We start from the raw sequence: 20,332 nt of genomic DNA on the forward strand, positions 1-20,332 counted from the left end.
AGTTTCAGGACGAAGGACGAACGGACAGACGCCGAACGAAAAGCGATCACAAAAGCTCACCCTGTCACTTTGTGGCAGATGAGCTAAAAAAAACTGAGTGCTTTATATATAGAAAGTTTCAGCAATATTGTTCTGTCTGGGTACGTGGAGATGTTATTTGAAGAAAAATATTTGGTCATCTTTAAATGAAGACATGACGGACACAAGGTCATGGCAAAATCCCACCTTCAGCACGTTGTGCTCTGGTAAGCTAATTAATAACAAAAATAACTTATATATTTACTTATGAGGTTTATTTTTAAACATTATATAAATATAATACATAAAATACTTGTCACATATAAGCATTACAACCTTTTTAATAAAAGAAGAACAATTTTTATACATATATTTATGTATCACATTTGATTTTTTTTTCACATATAATTTATAGGTGATGCAAAACATACGTCACAATGCTCATATTATCTCAGAATTATTACTCATATTACAACAATTTCAACAAAAATTTCATGTTCTAACTCTTAGTTTTTTTATCCGGGACAAAAAATTTATATATACTTTAAAAAAAGGTGAAAAAATGACCCAATCAAAATAAAAAACCATTTGTAGGAAGAGAAAATAAATAGTGAAAATTCACTAACTTATTTCATTTTCTTACAAATTGCAAGACAAAAAAGTTTGCCCCCGACTATATTTAAAGTGAGACAGTTCAGTATGCACCACCTATATTAACACAGACATTTAACAACAATACTTGGTAGGTGTAAACTAATGAATTTTATCATACAGAGACCAGTACAAAAGACCCTTTGCCATTGGTCAATACCAAATTGTCAACAACCAATCAAATATTTGAATTCAAGACTGGCACACTGATTTTAATTCAAACCAGAAACCTGGAAACTAAACGATTTTAAAGGGACTCCACTGAGGTTTTCTAACATGACAGGCTTGGAAATATTCTTTTGAGATTTGTGTACCATTTGATGTAAGTCTAAACCAATAACTGATGTGCAAATTTTCAAATCATTCCCTCACTAACTTTTTTCTGATTTCCTGAAAAATATTTTTTATTGTGCAAAATGATCCCCACCTCCCCAAACAAAAAAGGCATTGCAACACTTTTTGCTCAGCCTGGGCTATAAATCTCACGAAAATTCCATATTCACTTCAGTCCTGGGTAATTTTTTAATTATCCTTTGCAAACTTTTCCATTTTGAAGTGCTCCACTAGATCTACATGTACATGTATGTAAGAGTTTTATGTTTTATATGCTTTTTGACCTCAGTGTAGCATAATGTGTTTTGAGAACACAGTTGAATTGGTTTGCACATATTAAATATACAGCTTGAAATATTTGTAAAATCAACAGATAGCTTATGTTTGTCACTCCAAACTGACATTTACAATAGTGTTTTCATGTTCTTTCTCTTTTGTATTATAGGCAACAATAACACCTTTCCTGTTCTCAAAATATGAAACCCAAGAAAAAGGTATATCAATGTAACAGGCATCTGTATGTAACTTTTCTAACTTATCAATTTCACTGTTATCACAAGTAAATCTTAAAAAAATAAGCCAATCACTGAGCATGCTCTATTTTTATCTCTGACAGACAGCGTGGTAACTAGGGTGCGGGTAACTAATACTTGCCCTCCAGTCAATGCACCATGCATGTATGGGTATACAATTTAACTCTTGACACATTTTCAATAAGAAAGTCTCAAAACTATGAGATAGGATTATTTTGTATCATAAGTTGACTTCACAATTCAACAAAACATTACACAAGACAAAATATACAAAACAAATTGTTTCAACAAATAACACAGATTCTGTTTGACTGGTACAAGATCTGACTGGTGTCTAACGATAAACCTATAACCCAATCTGTTTATAAATCATATATAAATACCGCAAATATAACAAAATTAACATTATTTGTTGCAATGATGCACAGTGTCAGAAAAACAACATCATATTTCCTATGCTTCTACAAACACTTAAATAACTTTAAACAGCTAGATGTTTACAAATCACTTCAAATAACAGTAAAATAATACAAGAGCTGTCATTAATTCAGTGCAAAGCATATCAACGGTATATCAATATCTGATGACAAATATCCACGATACACCAATATATCAAACACCAATATATCGATAATTACTTATAAAGACTTGTCTGTTATTCACTTTCATACCTGTTTAAATGAATTCAGTAAAATACATTGTATATGTTCTGCTCATACAATTACAATTGGTCTTGTATATATTAATAAAATGCCCATAGCATGAAATTTTTTCCCACGACCATATGAGCCACGCCATGACAAAACCAACATAATGAGTTTGCGACCAGCATGGATCCAGACCAGCCTGCACATCCGCGCAGTCTGATCATGATCCATGCTGGTCGCAAACGTATTATGTTGGTTTTGTCATGGCGCGGCTCATTAATTTATGTCCATTACATAATGACACCAAAGTTTTAGACATGGCTCTTACATCTATATATTTGTTTTGGGTAAATTTTCATATTTTCTTTACATTTAATTGATTAGTCAAAATTATTGATTTTTTTCAAATCTGTATCAATTATTGATCCACAAAAAATATTGATGATACATTAATATAGTTATATTGATGAAAGCTCTGCATAATAAGCTTGTCATACATGTATATCAATTAATCTTTAAGTGCTTTATGATTATTTTTTTAAAATAAAATTGCTTGGAATTCTTAAAATGGCAATAAAGTGATGTGATGACATTTATAAGAAGTCAATTTTTTTACATTTTAATAATCTCAAAAAAAATCAAATACCTGTAATAAAAAAAATACTGTGGCATTGTCAGACTCTGTAATCCATAAAGAAAAAAATCTAAAAAGAAGAAAAATTATAAAAGTCAAGTGGACTGACTGGCTTGTTTTGTTGTTTTTTTTTTTTTTTTCTTTGTAGTTTTTTTCTTCAAATTTTGCATATAGTTATTGCTAGACGAAAAACAGTTCGATACTATATAAATATGAATATAATTTCAGATCTTTATTTTTATTTTCATCTTAATTTTTCCATAACTAGAATTCAAAAAAATAATGAATAATTTTTTCTATTTTTATTTTTGTTTTTCAATCCCTTTTCTCAAAATAACACATTTTGTTAGCACAAGTAAGATTTGTAAAATTATTATCAAAGTTTTTTTCATTATCAACATTCTATCGTGTAGGGGCTCGTAGCTGTTCTATTTTGGTGTTAGTTCTGCTGTTTGGGAAAGGTGTTACGCTGGTGGAGGCTAGGTACGGTGACGGAGAGGGCATCGTCGTGGAGAATGCAGCAAAATATTCAGCAGCAAAGGAGATGACGTCATCGGGTTTCCGTAGCAACAAAAATTGCATAAAGTCGGCCAGTAGAGCTTTCAGTTCTGGATGATGTCGCATGTATTTCGCATGGTCAGCTTTTAGCTCCTCCTGAATATTTTTAATATTATTACATTTTACAATTTTACAAACTGAATTTTACAATTTGAATTTTTCAGGGATATTGAACAATTAAATATACATCAATCAAATATAGAAGATTAATATAGATGTTAGTTTCAGGTAACAATGGCAATTGTAAGATCATTTTATGGTGGCTGATTTGCGCCATGTTATATTTTCACTCCACAGGGCGCCAGGTGAAAACACAAGTCAACGGTTTGGCGTAAATTGGCCCCAGGAAGGGCACCAGGCAAAAACACAAAATAAGACAAATTGGTGACTTTGTCGTATCATCCTGTTTACGACTTACAGAGCGAAAGAATGACAAAGTAATCATTTTGTCCTGTTTTTGTGAGTTTGCGTTGATCCTCATGGAGAGAAAATACGACATGAAACAAATCAGCCACTATATCATTTAGCAAAATATCATCTCTTACAGAACAGAATGTAGATTTGACAAAATGATACAACTTTGTATGTCTTTTTTTTACCCCGATTTTAGCACATTTTTTAGTCATGCAGTCAATCCGTTTAACCAACATTCCTGGATACCAAACCAGTAATATTTCCCTGCAAGAGACCAACTACTTACACCCCATATTTTCTGAATCAGCAGTGACAGACATATGACCATTAGACTCAATAAACAAGATGAATTCTGACAGAGAAATATCCCCTTTACAAACCACCCCTGGAATACAAATCTAATACTCTCCCTATATGTTCATGCTTAAGTTGAGTGGAAATGATACAACTTGTTGAACAGAAGTATTGTTAAAAAATTGATTAAAACAAGACAAATATAGACTTTGTTTCAACACAATATTCCTAAACAGTTTGAATAGTTATAGAGAATGGAAGTTACAATGAATGCACAAGAAAGTACCTTTCTATCGAGAAACTGAGAGTAAAGTTGGGCATCATCCTCCCATCTTAATGGCTGCTTCTCAAACGTGGGTTTTGGTGGCTCTTCGTCTACAAAAAACATTAAATGAGGAAATTGGAATACTTACTTGAGAAATTTATATATGTGGAAACATTATGTATTGTGTCCAGTCTTACACAGAAATAGTTTGTACTGGATCCAGTCTCACTTAGAATTACAAACTGTGTTTCTGAATTTCAATTTAGACTGTATTAAGCTAAACCCTTGGAAATACATGTACTTAGTATTTTTCCCATATCTCTCCAATTTAAGTGTACCTGTTGATCTATGTAAGAACTTTAAATTCTACATTTTAAGGCTTTTAAACCTCAGTGGATTCCCTTTAAGCAAAGGAAACAATCTAACAAGTATTTATAAGACCTATTACCTCTGATTATGTAAGGAGGAACAAAAGCAAGTTTCATTGTGACCGGGGAACCAACTTGTACTCTGTTTGTCAAGTGTCTGAAATAAAAACATGTTTTTGTAATTAAACATTATATTTAACATGCACTGCATATCTAAGTTAAGACTTTATAACTTTAGGCCCAGGAAGTATAAATCTGTCTTTATCCTAGCTAGTTGCCTGTAGTGATGGTTTTTGAAGTTAACCTTCTGGATCACAGCAGTAAGGAACTTTAATCAATCAGAGCAAAGTTCATCAATTAATCAGAGCACAGTTCATCAATTAATCAGAGCACAGTTCATCAATTAATCAGAGCACAGTTCATCAATTAATCAGAGCACAGTTCAGCCACCGCAAAATTCCTGGGCAGACTGTCAAGCAGTTAACCAATACTTAAAGTTGCCTTCACTTTAGCAAGAAACTGCTATTACTGCTGTACATGCCACAGCAAAGGTACAGTGCGAATGACTTTAGGAAGGATTTCATGATCAATCAACACCAAAGTGACCTGAACAGCTAAAGAATCACCCCGGGTCATCCAATTCACAGTCCAACCCTCTACCAATTCAGCTTATATGGACCTGCTATAGATGCTTGTAAACAGGCTAGTTTGGCCTGGCTTCATTTAACAATCCTTTCATAAACCTGCCTTTATATAGGATACTCACTTTATTACTAATGCTTCAGTCACAAATGACCACCCTGCGGCATCTATTTCTCAAAAAAATCGTAATATCGGCAGGTGTCCATCCGGCCACCGTGACGATCAGACAGCAGCAGCTGAAATTTTGCTCATCTGGAAGGAGCTGTTGAGTTTTAAGAACAACTTAAAAGCTAACATTGTCCGGACGATAATTTTTGGGGTCAGTGATTTGAAAAAGTCATCTTGCGGGGACCGCCTGCTTGCATGCAGCGCCCGAACAATGGTTTTCGGATCGAACGATTGTTTTTTGGCGCCCCATTATACATCAGTTGTTGCCGATGTTGTAAAAAATCTTTAAATTGGGCGGAGGCTGTTTAATTTGTTACCTAGGCATAAAGCATCACAATTTTTTTACAGGAGCACTTACCCATCTTTCATAAAATAGGATTGCCATGTGGTAGGTAGATCTACAGCTGAATTAATGGTTCTCTCAATACCAAACACCTTCAGCTCTGTTTTGTCTACTGTCTGTGTTCTTTCCTCAAGTCGTCTCTGTAAAAATAACACCATCAAATGATGGTACATATTATGTTGTTTTATACTATACAGAGGAAGTATGATTGTAAATTGTCTTAACCCTTAACCTGCTGAATTTCTCAAATGGATTTTTCCAATTTCCATCTTGGAGCAGTCCATTATAAATTTTAGGGGATATCAAGGGGAAAATTTGAAGTTAGCCAGCCAACAGTATAGAGCCTGGTCAGACTGCATGATTGTGCAGGCTGGCCTGTGGCTCTATGCTGGTGGCAAAGACTAATCACTTTTGCCTTCAGCAGGGTAAAGGTCAAGAGACTATCCTTCATTGTTTGCAGGCCATCAACGCTTAAAGGTTAAGAAATAATGATTATTACATGAACTATGGGGCAGAAGTGTAATAAAGCCATTTAATAATAACAGTATTACACAAGTTCAATAACACTTTGACAATCATGTTAGATAATCACAGAAAACAAGTGTGTAAAGTTTCAACACATTCCCTTCAATAAGTTTGGTGAAAACCAGGAGGGGGGGATGGGGTGGACTCACTCATATAATTGAGAATTAGCCCCTATTTTTTCAGAGGCAAGGGGAAAATTGTACGAAGCGAAAGAAGGAAAAGATCAACAAATGTAATGAATTCTCGCTTTTCAATAAAAAAACCCTTGTTTTTCGAATCCTAGAATAGACACTGGAAACCAATGTGCATGCAAAAACTTAACCAAAGTATGACAGTAACAGTGACACCTTAAAGGCTGGTATCTATGTGAATAGCTCTCCTGAATCTTTAAATAGTTAAGCATAACACAACAATTACTTTCCTTGCATGAAAGAAATTAAGAGTTTGGTTTTGAACCCAAAGAAGTGAGGGGCCAAAGCAATTTGTTTTAAGAGACCGTAACCATGTGGCCACTGGAGCCATCAGAGAGCAATGGATGGGTAACTATTTCATCATAAGACCACTGAATAAAACTGTTTGCTGATTTATAAGTATCAAGAACTACAATGATGAAAGTTTTGCGTGAATCTGAACTTACATAAATGGCAGGACATAAGTTTGTATCCGAGTCGAACGATATCAGCTGTAAATTTTCAGGTATTCCTTTCTCTATGAACATTCTATGAAGAAGGAGATTGGAACCTGAAGAAGAAAAAAGTAAAAAATAAATGATTCACTTCAGCAGATGTTTTACATGTATTGAATATTTTTTTTATCGTTGGTGACTGAATATCTTTGAAAAAATGAAAATTTATTACTGAAGGTGTCATCTTGTCATTTTTTATGATCTGGGATCATTCTTTTGTAAACAAACACAATTCAATCAAAGCACTTTAATGATTAACTCAGTAGTACTGAATTCACAAACACCCTGCTTCCTAACCCCAGACAGCCACACAGCAATATCCCCCTAAACATCTCACTTCCCAAAAATCAGACAACCTCTTTACTTCCCACTTCCTGTGCCTCAGAAAATTACATAATCCTATACCCATCAACACCCCCAATTCCTGTACTTCAGACAACCACATAACCATATTCCCCTTAACATCCCACTTCCTGTACACCAGACAACCACATAACCATATTCCCCTGAACATCCAACTTCCTGTACCTCAGACAACCACATAACCACATTCCCCTCAACACCCCACTTCCTGTACATTGTACCTCAGACAACTACATAACCATATTCCTCTCAACACCTCACTTCCTGTACCTCAGACAACCACATAACAATATTTCCCTCAACACCACACTTCCTGTGCCTCACACGGCCACATAACCATATTCCCCTTAACACCCCACTTTTTGACACTCTAAGAGAAAAAAATAACGTTAAAAAAGCATTAAATCTTACCCTCTGAGATGAACCCTTTCATGGCATCATGGTTTACTGTTTTAGATGATCTTTGAATATCCTGGAAGGGAACAGCAATAAATTATCTTAAAATATTATATGATACTAAGGCGTATAATTTTAACTCTTGCTCCCACCAGAGCCTCTCATAATATCATTTTATTCATCTTCTTCAATAAATTTAGTATAGAGTGTAGATTTAATACTAAATTATTGAATGAGTTGAATAAAATCATAGTATGTGAGCCTCTGGCGAGCATAATATTGTTTAATTCAATGAGTCCAATAGATTTAGTGTTAAATCTACATGAATATAATATTCTGTTTATTACATAAAATAAATAAGAACGCTAAACTGTAATAAAGAGTCATTTTTCATTGACGAGCCTAAAGTGTAATGCTAACATTAGCTCGCTTTAACTCTTTGTTTGTATAACGCAAATGACGTCACATCAAAGTGTTAATACACTATAGTCTGTCCCACCAAATTTGAATATTCCATTTTTTATTAGATATAATAGTAAAATCATTTAAATTAATGTCATGTTAATCCTGACATCAATATCTCTAGGCATGTTTTTCATTTTTTCCATAAAGTCAGTTATATGGTCATAATGTTAAAATTATATTTTTTCCCGTTGACTTACGTTGTAACCTGACGTGACGTCCATTTCAAAATGGCGGCGTCAATATAGACGTCATTTAGGGTTCGTCTCACAATTATGGTGAAATGTACTCGGTAGTTATAAAAATTGATTAACAGATCAATAGCTAAATGTTATCATTAAAATGAAAAATGAGAACAAAGTTGGTGTTAAAAAGGCAATTTTACTAGCAAACCATTATTTAAAATAATAAAAATCATTTGAAGCGAAAATATCGGTAACCGCTTTATAAATTATAACACACAAAGATTTATATAATTATATAATTACCATATTTTATATTCTTTTTAAGAGAAAAAGAGCAATATTATGAAGTGATTTGATTAGATAGCTTTTCAATCAAGCGCGTATGTTGAATACCGCAACGCGTCGTAAGGGAACGGGAACACTAGCTAGAAGACTGAAAAAATGGTTCTTCGCTAATGTTTAATTAACATAATTCTGTAGTTGTCTGAATACTGTCCATTAGTATGTATCACGTCTATTTAAAAATAATTAAATTAACCAGGTCCGATGGGATACAAAAATATATTACTCTTCTTATTTCAGGTGCGATGTTCGTGCGTTAAAACTTTTCGTAGGTTCAGAAACCTGACGTATATAAATCGCCAACAAATATAACATTAGCATGCAAATCTGACAAGAAATATATAGAAAGGGGAACTGATATATGTTTAGTATTGTTTTGCACGGTGTCTACTTTAACTAGCTCATTTGCTAATGAGAGAACACAGACTCGCGTGCGAGGAAAAATGTAAATTATAAGAATATAAAAATACTTTCTAGTTTGAGCAACCAAACGTTGGCCTATACACTTTAAGCTTGTAAATACAGATTAATTTTCCGTCTCATAATTTAACAAAATGTCCAGAAATACCGGCAGTGTTTGATATTATTAAGAATAAGATTGAATTGGAGCGTTTAATCAGGGACAATAAGTTTTTTTTGTAGACTCAAAGTGTTACATACTATGTTAATATGAAGGGGATATCGAGTCAAAGAGAAACACAGAGTGATGTGTCCTAAATAATTATAGCCTTCCTAAAATTTGAAAATATTCAGTGAAAAAACAATAGCTATATTTTTTCGCGAGAGAAAATAACACCGCATAGGGTATATTTTGTAGCTAAAAGAGTAGGATTTACAGAACTCTTGAATAACGAGATAATTTGTAGGGAAATTATTTCTGAGAAATATATAAAATAGTTTAAAAACATAAAGTCAAAACGAAGGTTATATGTGAATTAATGGAAGAGGTATTCTGTCATATAGATTCATGCCATTAAGTGTGTTTAAAATTATTTAAATGTTATCAAAAGTTTTATTGTTAATATATGAATTGAAGGTGTACTTTTAACAATTACTGCAAAATCTGGGTACTGTATACAAAAATTATTTTAAATGCCATCAAGACAAATTTATCTCGCTTAAAATTATCTTTATGAGGATGCATATGCCTAACCGCCCTCTGCCAATGCCGCAACTGGAATCATCCATAAAAAGCGCGAGGCATTTTTGTTACGTCATATATTTCGTAAATTATTGGTGACGTAATAATGTTTTTTCTTTTAATAGTTATAAACATTGTGCTGTCGAACTAAATTTATGGACCGTTCTTGAATTATGGATTTGGAACATACTGGATTATGATGTGTTTCATTTACATATTTCATTTGCTAACCCAGATAACTGCACAAATGGAACAATGTTTTAATAATGAGACGGATTATGAAAAAATCTGGATCATCATAAGTGTAAATGTCATGCCATTCAGGAGTTTCAAAGTATACGGAACTGGATATAAACTGGCAATGAAGTGATCTTCAGAATGCGAATTTGTCGTGACGTTTATAAAGATCTATTTCGAAACTCATAGGGATTCTATTCAGCTTAAAAGTAAGTGCTATTTCTAGATCTACTCCACAGACTCGATGATCTTGTTCAAGTTGTTGCTTGTTATTCATTTTTTAAAGTTTTCTATCATGCATTGCAACGAAACTGTTACATCTTGTAGATACAGCTTTGTAAAATAATCATGAAACGACCCCGAGAACATCATGTACATTTTAGAAACATGACACGTGCTTTCTCCCGTTCATCTTCAAATGAAGAGTACTTCGGCAATGGCTACGGAAAATAAACAACAGAGATTTGCCGTAGAGAAATGAAACTTTGCTTTTACAAGAAAATTAGACACTTTAGAGAAAAATCCTGAAAAATCTCGAAGGTGACTTTTTTTTAGTTTACAAAAAAGTTTTAATTTTTATTCAACGTGTTTTTATTAATTCATACCAGGCAAAAGTTAATTTCCATTTTTAATGGGACAGACTATAGTGTAAAATCATTTTTATTAAATGGCTTTATTACACTCCTGAGACATGGTTTATGTGATAATTAATTATATTTTGCATATCTTTCTGTTCCAAGTGCTGCAGTTGTTTTTCTCAGTGGAGTTCCTTTAAGTTTATACGAGAGATGATCATGTATACTGGTTAGTATATACATTAGAAGGAAGTTATTAGCCTAAGAAGTGAATTATCTACTTTGCAAAGTTTTCTTACCTCCCCTTGTGTTATAACTCTGTTAATGACAAAATCACCATCCTGTTTAACTATGAATGTTTTTCTATCAAGCGGACAATTTTCAAGCTGAAAGAAAATAAAAACATTTTATTTGTAACTTTTTTATCTAAAGTTCTATTAAACATAACTAAGTGTTTTTAGCCTTTAAAAACATTCTGAGTGTTTAACATGTAAGACTAGTAATCAAAACATCACTAGTGCTCAATGTGGGTTCAAACTCCCTGAGGGATAAGCCGTTGTTTCCTTAAGCAAGAAACTTTACACTCAATGCTCAGTACTGGTTGGTTCCAGGAACACATTTGAGTGTGTCTATAAGCTTATAGTTCCTACACTATTCGAACTAAAATAAATTCTAGGTAAATATGAAAAGAAAGTAGAACAACAATTCATAACACTGGAGTATGTTTAAAACACTTTATTTATCGGCCGATTTCGGTAAAAACAATGACTTTCTTCAGGATAATACAATTTCAATGTAAAAAATCAGCCCTAAGATACACAAAATATGGAGACTAAATATCACATGACTTGGTCAAAATGTAACTATTTTTAGAATAAATTCTGTATAATCTAAACTAAACATTCATATTCCAATCTCTCAAACAGGTTATTGGCGTGGGACCAAGCCCTACCCCAAGGGTACCCTCCCGCCCAGGACCTGCTATACAACCCAAATATACTTCAACCCATTCAATATACATGTCAATACAAAGTCAAACAATTCTTTCAAAAAATATATTACTGACACTATAAACTATGTAAATAGTTTATAGTATCAATAATATATTTTTTGATAGAATTGGGGGTGGGGGGGAGGGGGGGTATCCTTGGGTAGGGCTTGGTCCCATGCCGATATCCTGTGATTTCTCACCTTTACGTATTCATGGTGTTGTTGTTCTAATGTCTCGAGATTATTTCCTACATAAGCTGTGATAGATGTCCCACATGGTACTCCATCTATAGCTCCATGACTGTTAGCATGTACGAGAAAACATTCTTGTCCCTTGTGTTTTGTTGGCTCGATTGTCACTGCAAACTCTCCTAGTTCTTTTCCAGTGTCAGATGTAGTAACTAAATGGTCCTCGAATGTTAAGTACTTGAAATCTGTTTCTGGCACTGAAGATAAAAAGAAAAGAAAATATAATGCTCAGTCTATGTCTTTGAGCTTAACAATATTCTTCAAAACTATTAAACAAACTTATATTTGTATGTGTTCAGAACTTTAAGCAATATTCTTGCCTTCCATCTGCATTTTTGTGCCATTTGCTCAATGTAAAATTATCATTGTTCTGTCATTTGCTCAATGTAAAATTATCAGGCCAAGATTATACATGCATATGCCATTTGGAAGGTTCAGTTCCTTAAAACATGCCTTTCTTTTTGTTTTAAACAAACTGAATTATTTAGTGTAAGCATTTAATTAATCATAAAGTATATAATGTCTTAGCAAACACTGAACTTTGCTGTTGCTTTGGTATGACCAGTAACTTTTCTGTTGCGATAACAAAAATAATTTTTTTACAAAATTAAATAAAAGGTATTGGGTATTAAATTTTTACTTTGAATTTGGGATGTCTAGTAAATGTGGGTGACCTTCAATGTCATCAGTAAAGCACTTAAAAACCTGCTACGAAGGTATTCAGTTCAAAGTAGGCAGAATTTACTAACAACAAAAATATATGTTAAATTTCAACAGCTAAAATTAACTTAGTCCAATATATCAGACGTTACAGGCTTGTTATAGTTTATGTCGGTCAAGTCCAGAAGCAAACATATCTCAAAACGACGTCATATTTATAGGACTAACATTAATCATATAAACTAAACTACTACAAAAAGTGCTGTCCAAGATCAGCCAGCACATCTGTGCTTTCTATGCATGGTCTGCACTGTTACCTTTTTAGTCAATACTGTATATACATGTATTTGAAATTTCCCTTTGTAACAAATGGTTTGGTCCAGAGTAAAAGATGGACAAGTCTATTTATGATAAATAGCAGGATTATGTTTAATACAGTTTGGACAGACTGATCTGGTTCTTTAGTTGTAGAGACATCAGTTTTACCTTGACAATTTTTACCTTGACCAGTACATGTTAGTATTATTCCAATGAATGCTTGATTGGGCAGCTCTTATAATATTAAGACATGTGATTCCAACCAAAGACCAGTTCTTAGATTTAACTTGTTAAGGTCACATCAGTTATGACTGTTCATCTTCTTATTTATTTATTTACATTAGTGAATGACAGTACTCGGTATTATTACAATATTACATATACATAACAAAAAACATAATTTTTGAGACTAGCATTCAAATGGTCACAGACGTGCTTTGAAAACCAGTATGATTTTTTTGAAAATAAGAATTACTAATACTTACCAATACTTTCTAAAAAGTTAATTGCCTCTGTTGAAGCTTGTGGTGGTGGAATATCTGCCGGTGGAGGTGGAACAATATCTCCAGAAGTTGCTGAACTAAAGAAGGAATAAGATTCTATTTGTTTTATAGTAGTAGTGAATAACAAAACTGAAATATGTTTAACTTTAGAGATATACTAATAGTAATACAAGATGATATACATGTACCTGATCTAAGTCAGTACTTTACTGCAATGATAGGATTTTGTAGCTAGAAATGAAATGGCTGGGCACTGGAATGTGTATTTAAAGACATAGACATTTCAAGAAGTGGAATTTTTAACGACCAACCCTTAAAATATCATATATGTCTGATACTGTTGCTGATTCATTTTCCAAATATGTTGGAGGGTCTTATTTATAACATTCAAACTTAACTTTAAACTTTGCATGATTAAAGAAAATCATGTTTGAATCTTGATGGAAAAAAATGGGCCCTGTGAAAATTAGTGCTGTTAAACCATTATCTGTCAGATCATAGTTATTTCCATACTGTTAAAACTTAAGTTTTAAGATGGCAAAAACAGTCATCATGAATGATGTGTTTGAATATGGCTCGATTTATCTGATAAAACATCTTATTAAATAAAGTTTAGTTTAATTATCTGTTTCTATTATTTTCAATCAAATTATCGACTGGTATACTTGTAAATCAACTAAGCTAAGTATCTATTAGTTTTCAAGTAATGACCAACCCTACCCAGGGATGCAGACGTACAATAGATTCATTTTTGGGTTTTGAGGGTAAGTGGCAAAATTCTTTGCTTTAATTTAGCATACCCAGATTATATGATAAGCCCTGATATCATGAGAAACAGGGATATATAACTCCTACATGTAGTCAAAATATATTGATGTGCCAAAAATAGATTCTGAGATATTTTTGTTCTGGGTCAGAAGCTTGCTTTTACGTTGTAGAGGCAGATAATGGCCAGACACAAAAATAGCACATCTTGTCGCTCAGTTTATTAAGTTGGACTAATATAACACCTAACTAGCAGCTAAATGATTGGGTAGAAAAATTGTGTATGCAGATGGGTAGCTTGGCCGTTAGGACTTCATAAGAGTATTCTGAGGGTCCCGGGTTTGAATGACAGTAAGACGGACCCTTCACATTTTTCTCAATCTGTTACAAAACAGATGATTCAAAATACTCAGTCTTTATTTGAGTGCTTATAAATGCTAATTTGCTTTAAAAATAATGACACTTTACAAAACAACAGGGAAACATGTGCAAGAACCAGTGACTAAACTTTAACGCTTATCTATATAGTTACAACATTTAAACTAAAAATTGTTTCATGAGTCAAAGATGAACAATGTTTACTTATTAAAAACTGAAATAATAACAACATAATCATTTAGTGAAATATGAAAATGTGTTTTGGTTACAAAAATATGCATGAATTTACAGTTATCAACGAAAAAAATCTTGATGACAATAAAAGAAATAAATATGCATACCTTGTTGTGAGACTCATAATTCAAAATATTATTTAATGATAAATTTTCAAAGAAAAACCTTAAAATTTACATATTTAGATGATAATTTTATCACTATGGCAATATTTCCGGGATGGGAAGTAACTCGTGCCGTATATCCGGTATTAGATATAATCCGTCCAAGGTACGTCACACGTAACATAACTGTACACCTAATTTATTTTATTTTTTTTTATTTTTTTTTTATATTTTTTAAAAATATTTGTCACAATTAGAAATTAATCGATGGAAAATGTCCGTTTTACGTGATATATGTTTTTGAAAATAAATCTAAATGAAAAGCAAAACAGTATTTCTTTTTTTAATCCTTGTTTTAGTAGAGAGATCCACTTATACATATTACATAGTACTTTGTAACAGAGATGTAATTATACATAGTACTTTGTAACAGAGATGTAGATTTTTCTACATCTCTGGTTGTAAAGGTAGCAATCTTGAGCTTTATATTATATTTATCTCTTTTAAATGTCTCTGTCTTGAGAGACACTTCCTTTCGATTTATTCAGATAAACTTATAGGCATCGAAAATATACTTATGCTCTAGATATATTTAGCTCCACCCTTATGCTTATCAGACGTGTATTCAAAATTGATAAACGTAAACATGCTGAGCAATACGTACATTTCTGTTACACATGTCGGATTATATTATAATATACAAGTTTGCTTCTTTAAAAAGATATGCAAGAGGTCTTTTGCTGCTTTTTAATTCGATAATATTTGGCGATATTTTTTGCATAAAAGACACACTGAATGGTTATAAATTACAATTATTTAACAAATAAAATCTATTATATATATTGAATATAGTATCATAATGAAAGTTTGTTTTACACTTCATTTTTTTTAAATGTTTTCAATGATAATATGCCGGAGAAATGGATACTTTTTCTAAAAGGGAACAATTTATGTTATGTCATCAAACTGAATTTAAAATACATGATATACACATGTGAAATACATATATATTAAAATTAGTATCAAAATAAAAGTTTCTAATTAAATTCAATAAGCACATTTTCGGTTAATGTTTTGGTAAGTTTATGGAAACATTTCCCCTACATTTTCCAAAACGGGCATAAAGTTTATTAATCAAACAGTTTTAAGTCCCAGATTTATATAAAAATGTTTATATCAATTGATTGGTATAAACAGTACATACAACCCCAATATTTGAGGAAAATCTTGAGTTAAATTTGTGTCATTTGCGCCAAAATATCTCCGTTGCGTTATTTAGTCATACAGTACCGGTTCTTGTTCAGAAGTGGAGCAGCAAACTTTCGGTACACGGTTCACTCGGTTATATAATAGTGCCTGGTGATATTGTACCGTAATATTCACAGTTACTATTTATCGGAAACGCTATTCAGAAAACAATACGTAATCGATTTATACATTTTAAAAGATTAATACGGAATGAAACATTCACGTAGCGCTAAATGGTCTCAACCCGGTACGGAATTAGACCCAACCCGTTGTAGTCTAGAAAGTAGTTCTTTAGAATTTTGAAGTGGCCCATTTTAAGTCATCTCTAGTTAGATTGGTCATAATTAAAGTGTATTTATTGCATGTGTGTGGTTTTTGTGTGTTATTATGATGTGTTTAAAAGTTGTTTTTTTGTGTATTCTCCAGGAACTCATTTGTTGGCGGAATGATTAAAGATGTACCAACCACCAGCAGTCAGGAGTTTTTAAAGTGGTGAATTTAAACTGTGTTACAACAGAATGAAGATTTCTGAAAAAAGGAGATGGCTAACCTATTATATTTTGGGCCTCATTTGACTTAGATCATAGTGTTGATGTTTAAAGTTGAAGACAGTATATAATTCATCAAGAACAGTGGAATCCAGAATTAAGCCTCAAATGTGACTGATTTACTATAGAACAAAGAATATGAAAATTCACCAGGCCGACACCCTCTTTAAGAGAAGAAATGTGAAAAATAGGAACTGGTTGATGAATATGGATGAAACTTTGCATCAGTGTTGTGTTTATGCATAGAAATCAGGAAAATAAAGGATAACTGACAGGTTTGAAAATTTTAAATTTTATTTCAAATTTTAAATTTTGACATTTTAAATTGGGACAGATGTTGTTATTGTTATCTCCCCTTCAAATGTAGATGTCTGCTACTGTGTCAGTAAGTGCAGAAGAAGGGTACAGAGCTTTTGCATGAAGGATTAACCACATTTTATTGAATTAAAACTGTAAAAATGAATTTAAAATTAAAAAATGAAATATAAATTTTGTTTAAAGCAGTTAATAAGTTGATAAATTTTATTTTTGCACCCTGTGTTTAGCAATTTACATAGTTCTATAGCTTATTTTCATAAGATTTATATAGAAAATGATAAGTTTTAGAGAAATGCATCTTAAATTATGGATAAACCATGCATTGCATGGCATTGGGGAGTGCATGTTTTCAGGCTGGTTACATTGGCAAAAAAAGTGATTGGCAAACTCATTCCAGAGGTCTTAGGGGCCCAAGAAGCACCGGCCATGGGATTCGAACAAGCACCATATATAGTAGCCTATTGCTCATATGGACCACGCATTATATGCACTGATGTTTCAGCAAAGTATTGATGCTGTAGTAATCAGATTGTAAATATTCACTATTGTCTTGTATTTCAATGAAGCAGAACTGACAATTGAACAGGACAAATGTGATTTACTTGTTGGAAATATAGGCATTTTCAGTGTAATGAAACTTGATGTTTTGCTGTGCTGCAGAATGTATTTGCTAATATATACATACAAAAGATTTTCTAGTCATTAAACAGTGAGTTTATGGATAATTGGCTCATTTAGAATAACACAGTTGGTGTGATTGTTGTTGTTTTTGTAGCAGCAGCTGCTACAGCAGTTAAATTAGGTTAGGTTTATAATGTCTAAACTGTTATTTCCATGCAGGTATGCATCTTTAAGCACACAATAAATAAGCCCTCCTGTGTGAATTAGCAAATCAAGCCATTGATTAATTAAGAAATGATTTTCTTTCTTTTTTTGATATCAGAATTACAGCATAAATGCCTCTTATAATTTCCTTCGACATGTATTAGTGTTGCATATTTTTTCAGACCATGCAGTTACCAAAGCCGGGGTTTGAGTACAGGACCTTACCTTATACTGGTTAAGATCTATGGAAGAACTCCTTCAGCTCAGTTTGGCAGCAGATTTGTCAGGACAAGTTGAGAAGGTAAAAACGTATGTCTAGTTTGAAAATTCAGCTATTTCCGGCAACGACTCCCAATGCTCGGGCAATATTAAGCAGATATTTTGATGTATATATCATATTTGGCAGATATTTTGATATCAGGAGAAAATTTCTCTAATTTTGACTATTTTAAGACTTCTCAATGATTTTAAGTGGGATACAGTATGTGCTATCATTTTTTAGCCTTATTTGTGTGAGAGTTGGCTAATCTTACCTTGTCAGAAGACATAGCCCATGGCGATATGGTAACCTCTTTGCTAAACTTAAGATTACCTCTGTTTGTCTTTATTGATATCTTAAGCAAACAATATAGGGTATATATCTTGGTACTTTACTTTATTTACCATGGTATATAGGTAAAAATCATAATCAGTAAGTTTTATTGCAATGTTGAAGGAAAAAGTTATGAAAAAAGCACATTTAATTGTGATTACTTGTATTTTAACCCAAAATTTCATGCTCTCATTAAAATAAATGGAGTTTATATTACAATTTTAAAGCAATAAGGGCTTATTCTTTCATAAAAATAACTAAATGACATTAGCCGGTAACATCAAACTTTATTTGAAGAAAATCCATTGGCAAAATCAAAAGATATGACAGAATTTGTGATATAAATTTTTGCGTAAAATTCTATTGGCCGAGGCTGATTTTTCGCATGAATTTTTATATTTAAGAAATTGTACTGCATTAATGTAATTTGTTAGAGACATGTCAAACCTATATGAATGTACTTGTATAACACTAAATTACTAGGAAATGAGTATAAATTTTGGCTTAACTTAAATTTTGGATTCATTTAGGTCTCAACCCGGTACGGAATTAGACCCAACCCGTTGTAGTCTAGAAAGTAGTTCTTTAAAATTTTGAAGTGGCCCAATTTAAGTCATCTCTAGTTAGATTGGTCATAATTAAAGTGTATTTATTGCATGTGAGTGGTTTTTGTGTGTTATTATGATGTGTTTAAAAGTTGTTTTTTTTGTGTATTCTCCAGGAACTCATTTGTTGGCGGAAGGATTAAAGATGTACCACCCACCAGCAGTCAGGAGTTTTCAAAGTGGTGAATTTAAACTGTGTTACAACAGAGTGAAGATTTCTGAAAAAACTAGATGGCTAACCTATTATATTTTGGGCCTCATTTGACTTAAATAGTGTTGATGTTTAAAGTTGAAGACAGTATATAATTCATCAAGAACAGTGGAATCCTGAATTAAGCCTCAAATGTGACTGATTTACTATAGAACAAAGAACACGAAAATTCACCGGGCCGTCACCAAATATCGTAAGTGGTATTCTCCGATTTTTCTATGTACCGATTTTTTCACTTCGATGTTAATTTTCCTTTTAAGTTAAGTCGTATTTTGAAATGGAGCATGTGCAAAACAATTTTTGCTCCTAATGATTTTAGGCTTTAAATGAGATTCGTTCACTATGTACAATCAGATACGCAAAAATGGATGCCGCCAGCAATCAGTCTGAACACTGTGGAGAGGTCTCATGACCTCTCCAATAAAGGCATCAAGACTCTCACGTACACCCCTAGCTGCATATACTCATTATCGAAACAGACAGGTGTAATGCTTACACAATATTGAAATACAAAAACATACGTGTATAGACATACTTATTTTTGATGATGGGTTTACATGTATTGGGTTAAACATGTACATGGTTGGCACTAAGCTGGATAAAGAGCTCCTTAGCCAAATATTCCAGATGGTTCTTGTTAAGAGTCACTCGTCAAAGTCAGCCGGCGTCACATCTGGGGTACCAACTATACTTGTTCCCCATACACACCACGTAATGTCACGGAATATGTTGATGTTTCAGTGCTGGTCCTGTACGTACTTTAATGGGAAGAAGAAGCTTACTTCTCGTCCGATACATGTTCCACTGCTGCACACTTGTCAAATGTAGAATTCAGTATTGTACTCAACGATATATTATAACCACGTCTTATCAAATAAAAAACATCTAGGAAAAAACCGACAATAACATAAGAATCGATGGAGTACGTAGATAAAGAGGCAACAACTATATTTACAATTGCTGCATTCAATACTGTTAAATTCAACTCTTTTTACAGCTTTAATA

At 32.7% G+C, this 20,332-nt stretch overlaps 1 protein-coding gene and 1 long non-coding RNA gene across 2 annotated transcripts; one reads left to right on the forward strand and one right to left on the reverse strand.

Annotated features, from left to right (window-relative positions):
- Positions 1 to 271: 271 nt before the first annotated feature.
- Positions 272 to 15,131, reverse strand: LOC132720336 (ciliogenesis-associated TTC17-interacting protein-like). The gene is made up of 10 exons (XM_060704464.1): positions 14,984 to 15,131; positions 13,482 to 13,576; positions 11,971 to 12,215; positions 11,079 to 11,165; positions 7,853 to 7,913; positions 7,031 to 7,134; positions 5,884 to 6,008; positions 4,796 to 4,872; positions 4,369 to 4,457; positions 272 to 3,470 (listed from the first exon to the last, which is right to left on the reverse strand). Exons 1-10 carry the CDS (start codon positions 14,998 to 15,000, stop codon positions 3,219 to 3,221), a joined length of 1,152 nt encoding a protein of 383 aa, XP_060560447.1. The 5' UTR covers positions 15,001 to 15,131; the 3' UTR covers positions 272 to 3,218.
- A 1,501-nt stretch (positions 15,132 to 16,632) lies between these two features.
- LOC132720337 (uncharacterized) lies at positions 16,633 to 19,513 on the forward strand. Its single transcript, XR_009624325.1, has 3 exons — positions 16,633 to 17,051; positions 18,102 to 18,220; positions 19,233 to 19,513. It is a non-coding gene; the product is annotated as an uncharacterized LOC132720337 (long non-coding RNA).
- The last annotated feature ends 819 nt before the right edge of the window (positions 19,514 to 20,332 follow it).

The sequence above is a fragment of the Ruditapes philippinarum genome, unplaced genomic scaffold (genome assembly GCF_026571515.1).
Source record: "Ruditapes philippinarum isolate M1 unplaced genomic scaffold, ASM2657151v2 ctg1635_1_1_1_1, whole genome shotgun sequence".
In the NCBI taxonomy this organism is placed as follows: domain Eukaryota; kingdom Metazoa; phylum Mollusca; class Bivalvia; order Venerida; family Veneridae; genus Ruditapes; species Ruditapes philippinarum.

Coding starts and splice junctions, on each gene's coding strand:
- LOC132720336 (XM_060704464.1), bottom strand. Junction 11,166..11,970: donor AACACCATGAATACGTAAAG/GTGAGAAATCAC, acceptor ATTTTCTTTCAG/CTTGAAAATTGTCCGCTTGA. Junction 7,135..7,852: donor GAAAGGGTTCATCTCAGAGG/GTAAGATTTAAT, acceptor TTTCTTCTTCAG/GTTCCAATCTCCTTCTTCAT.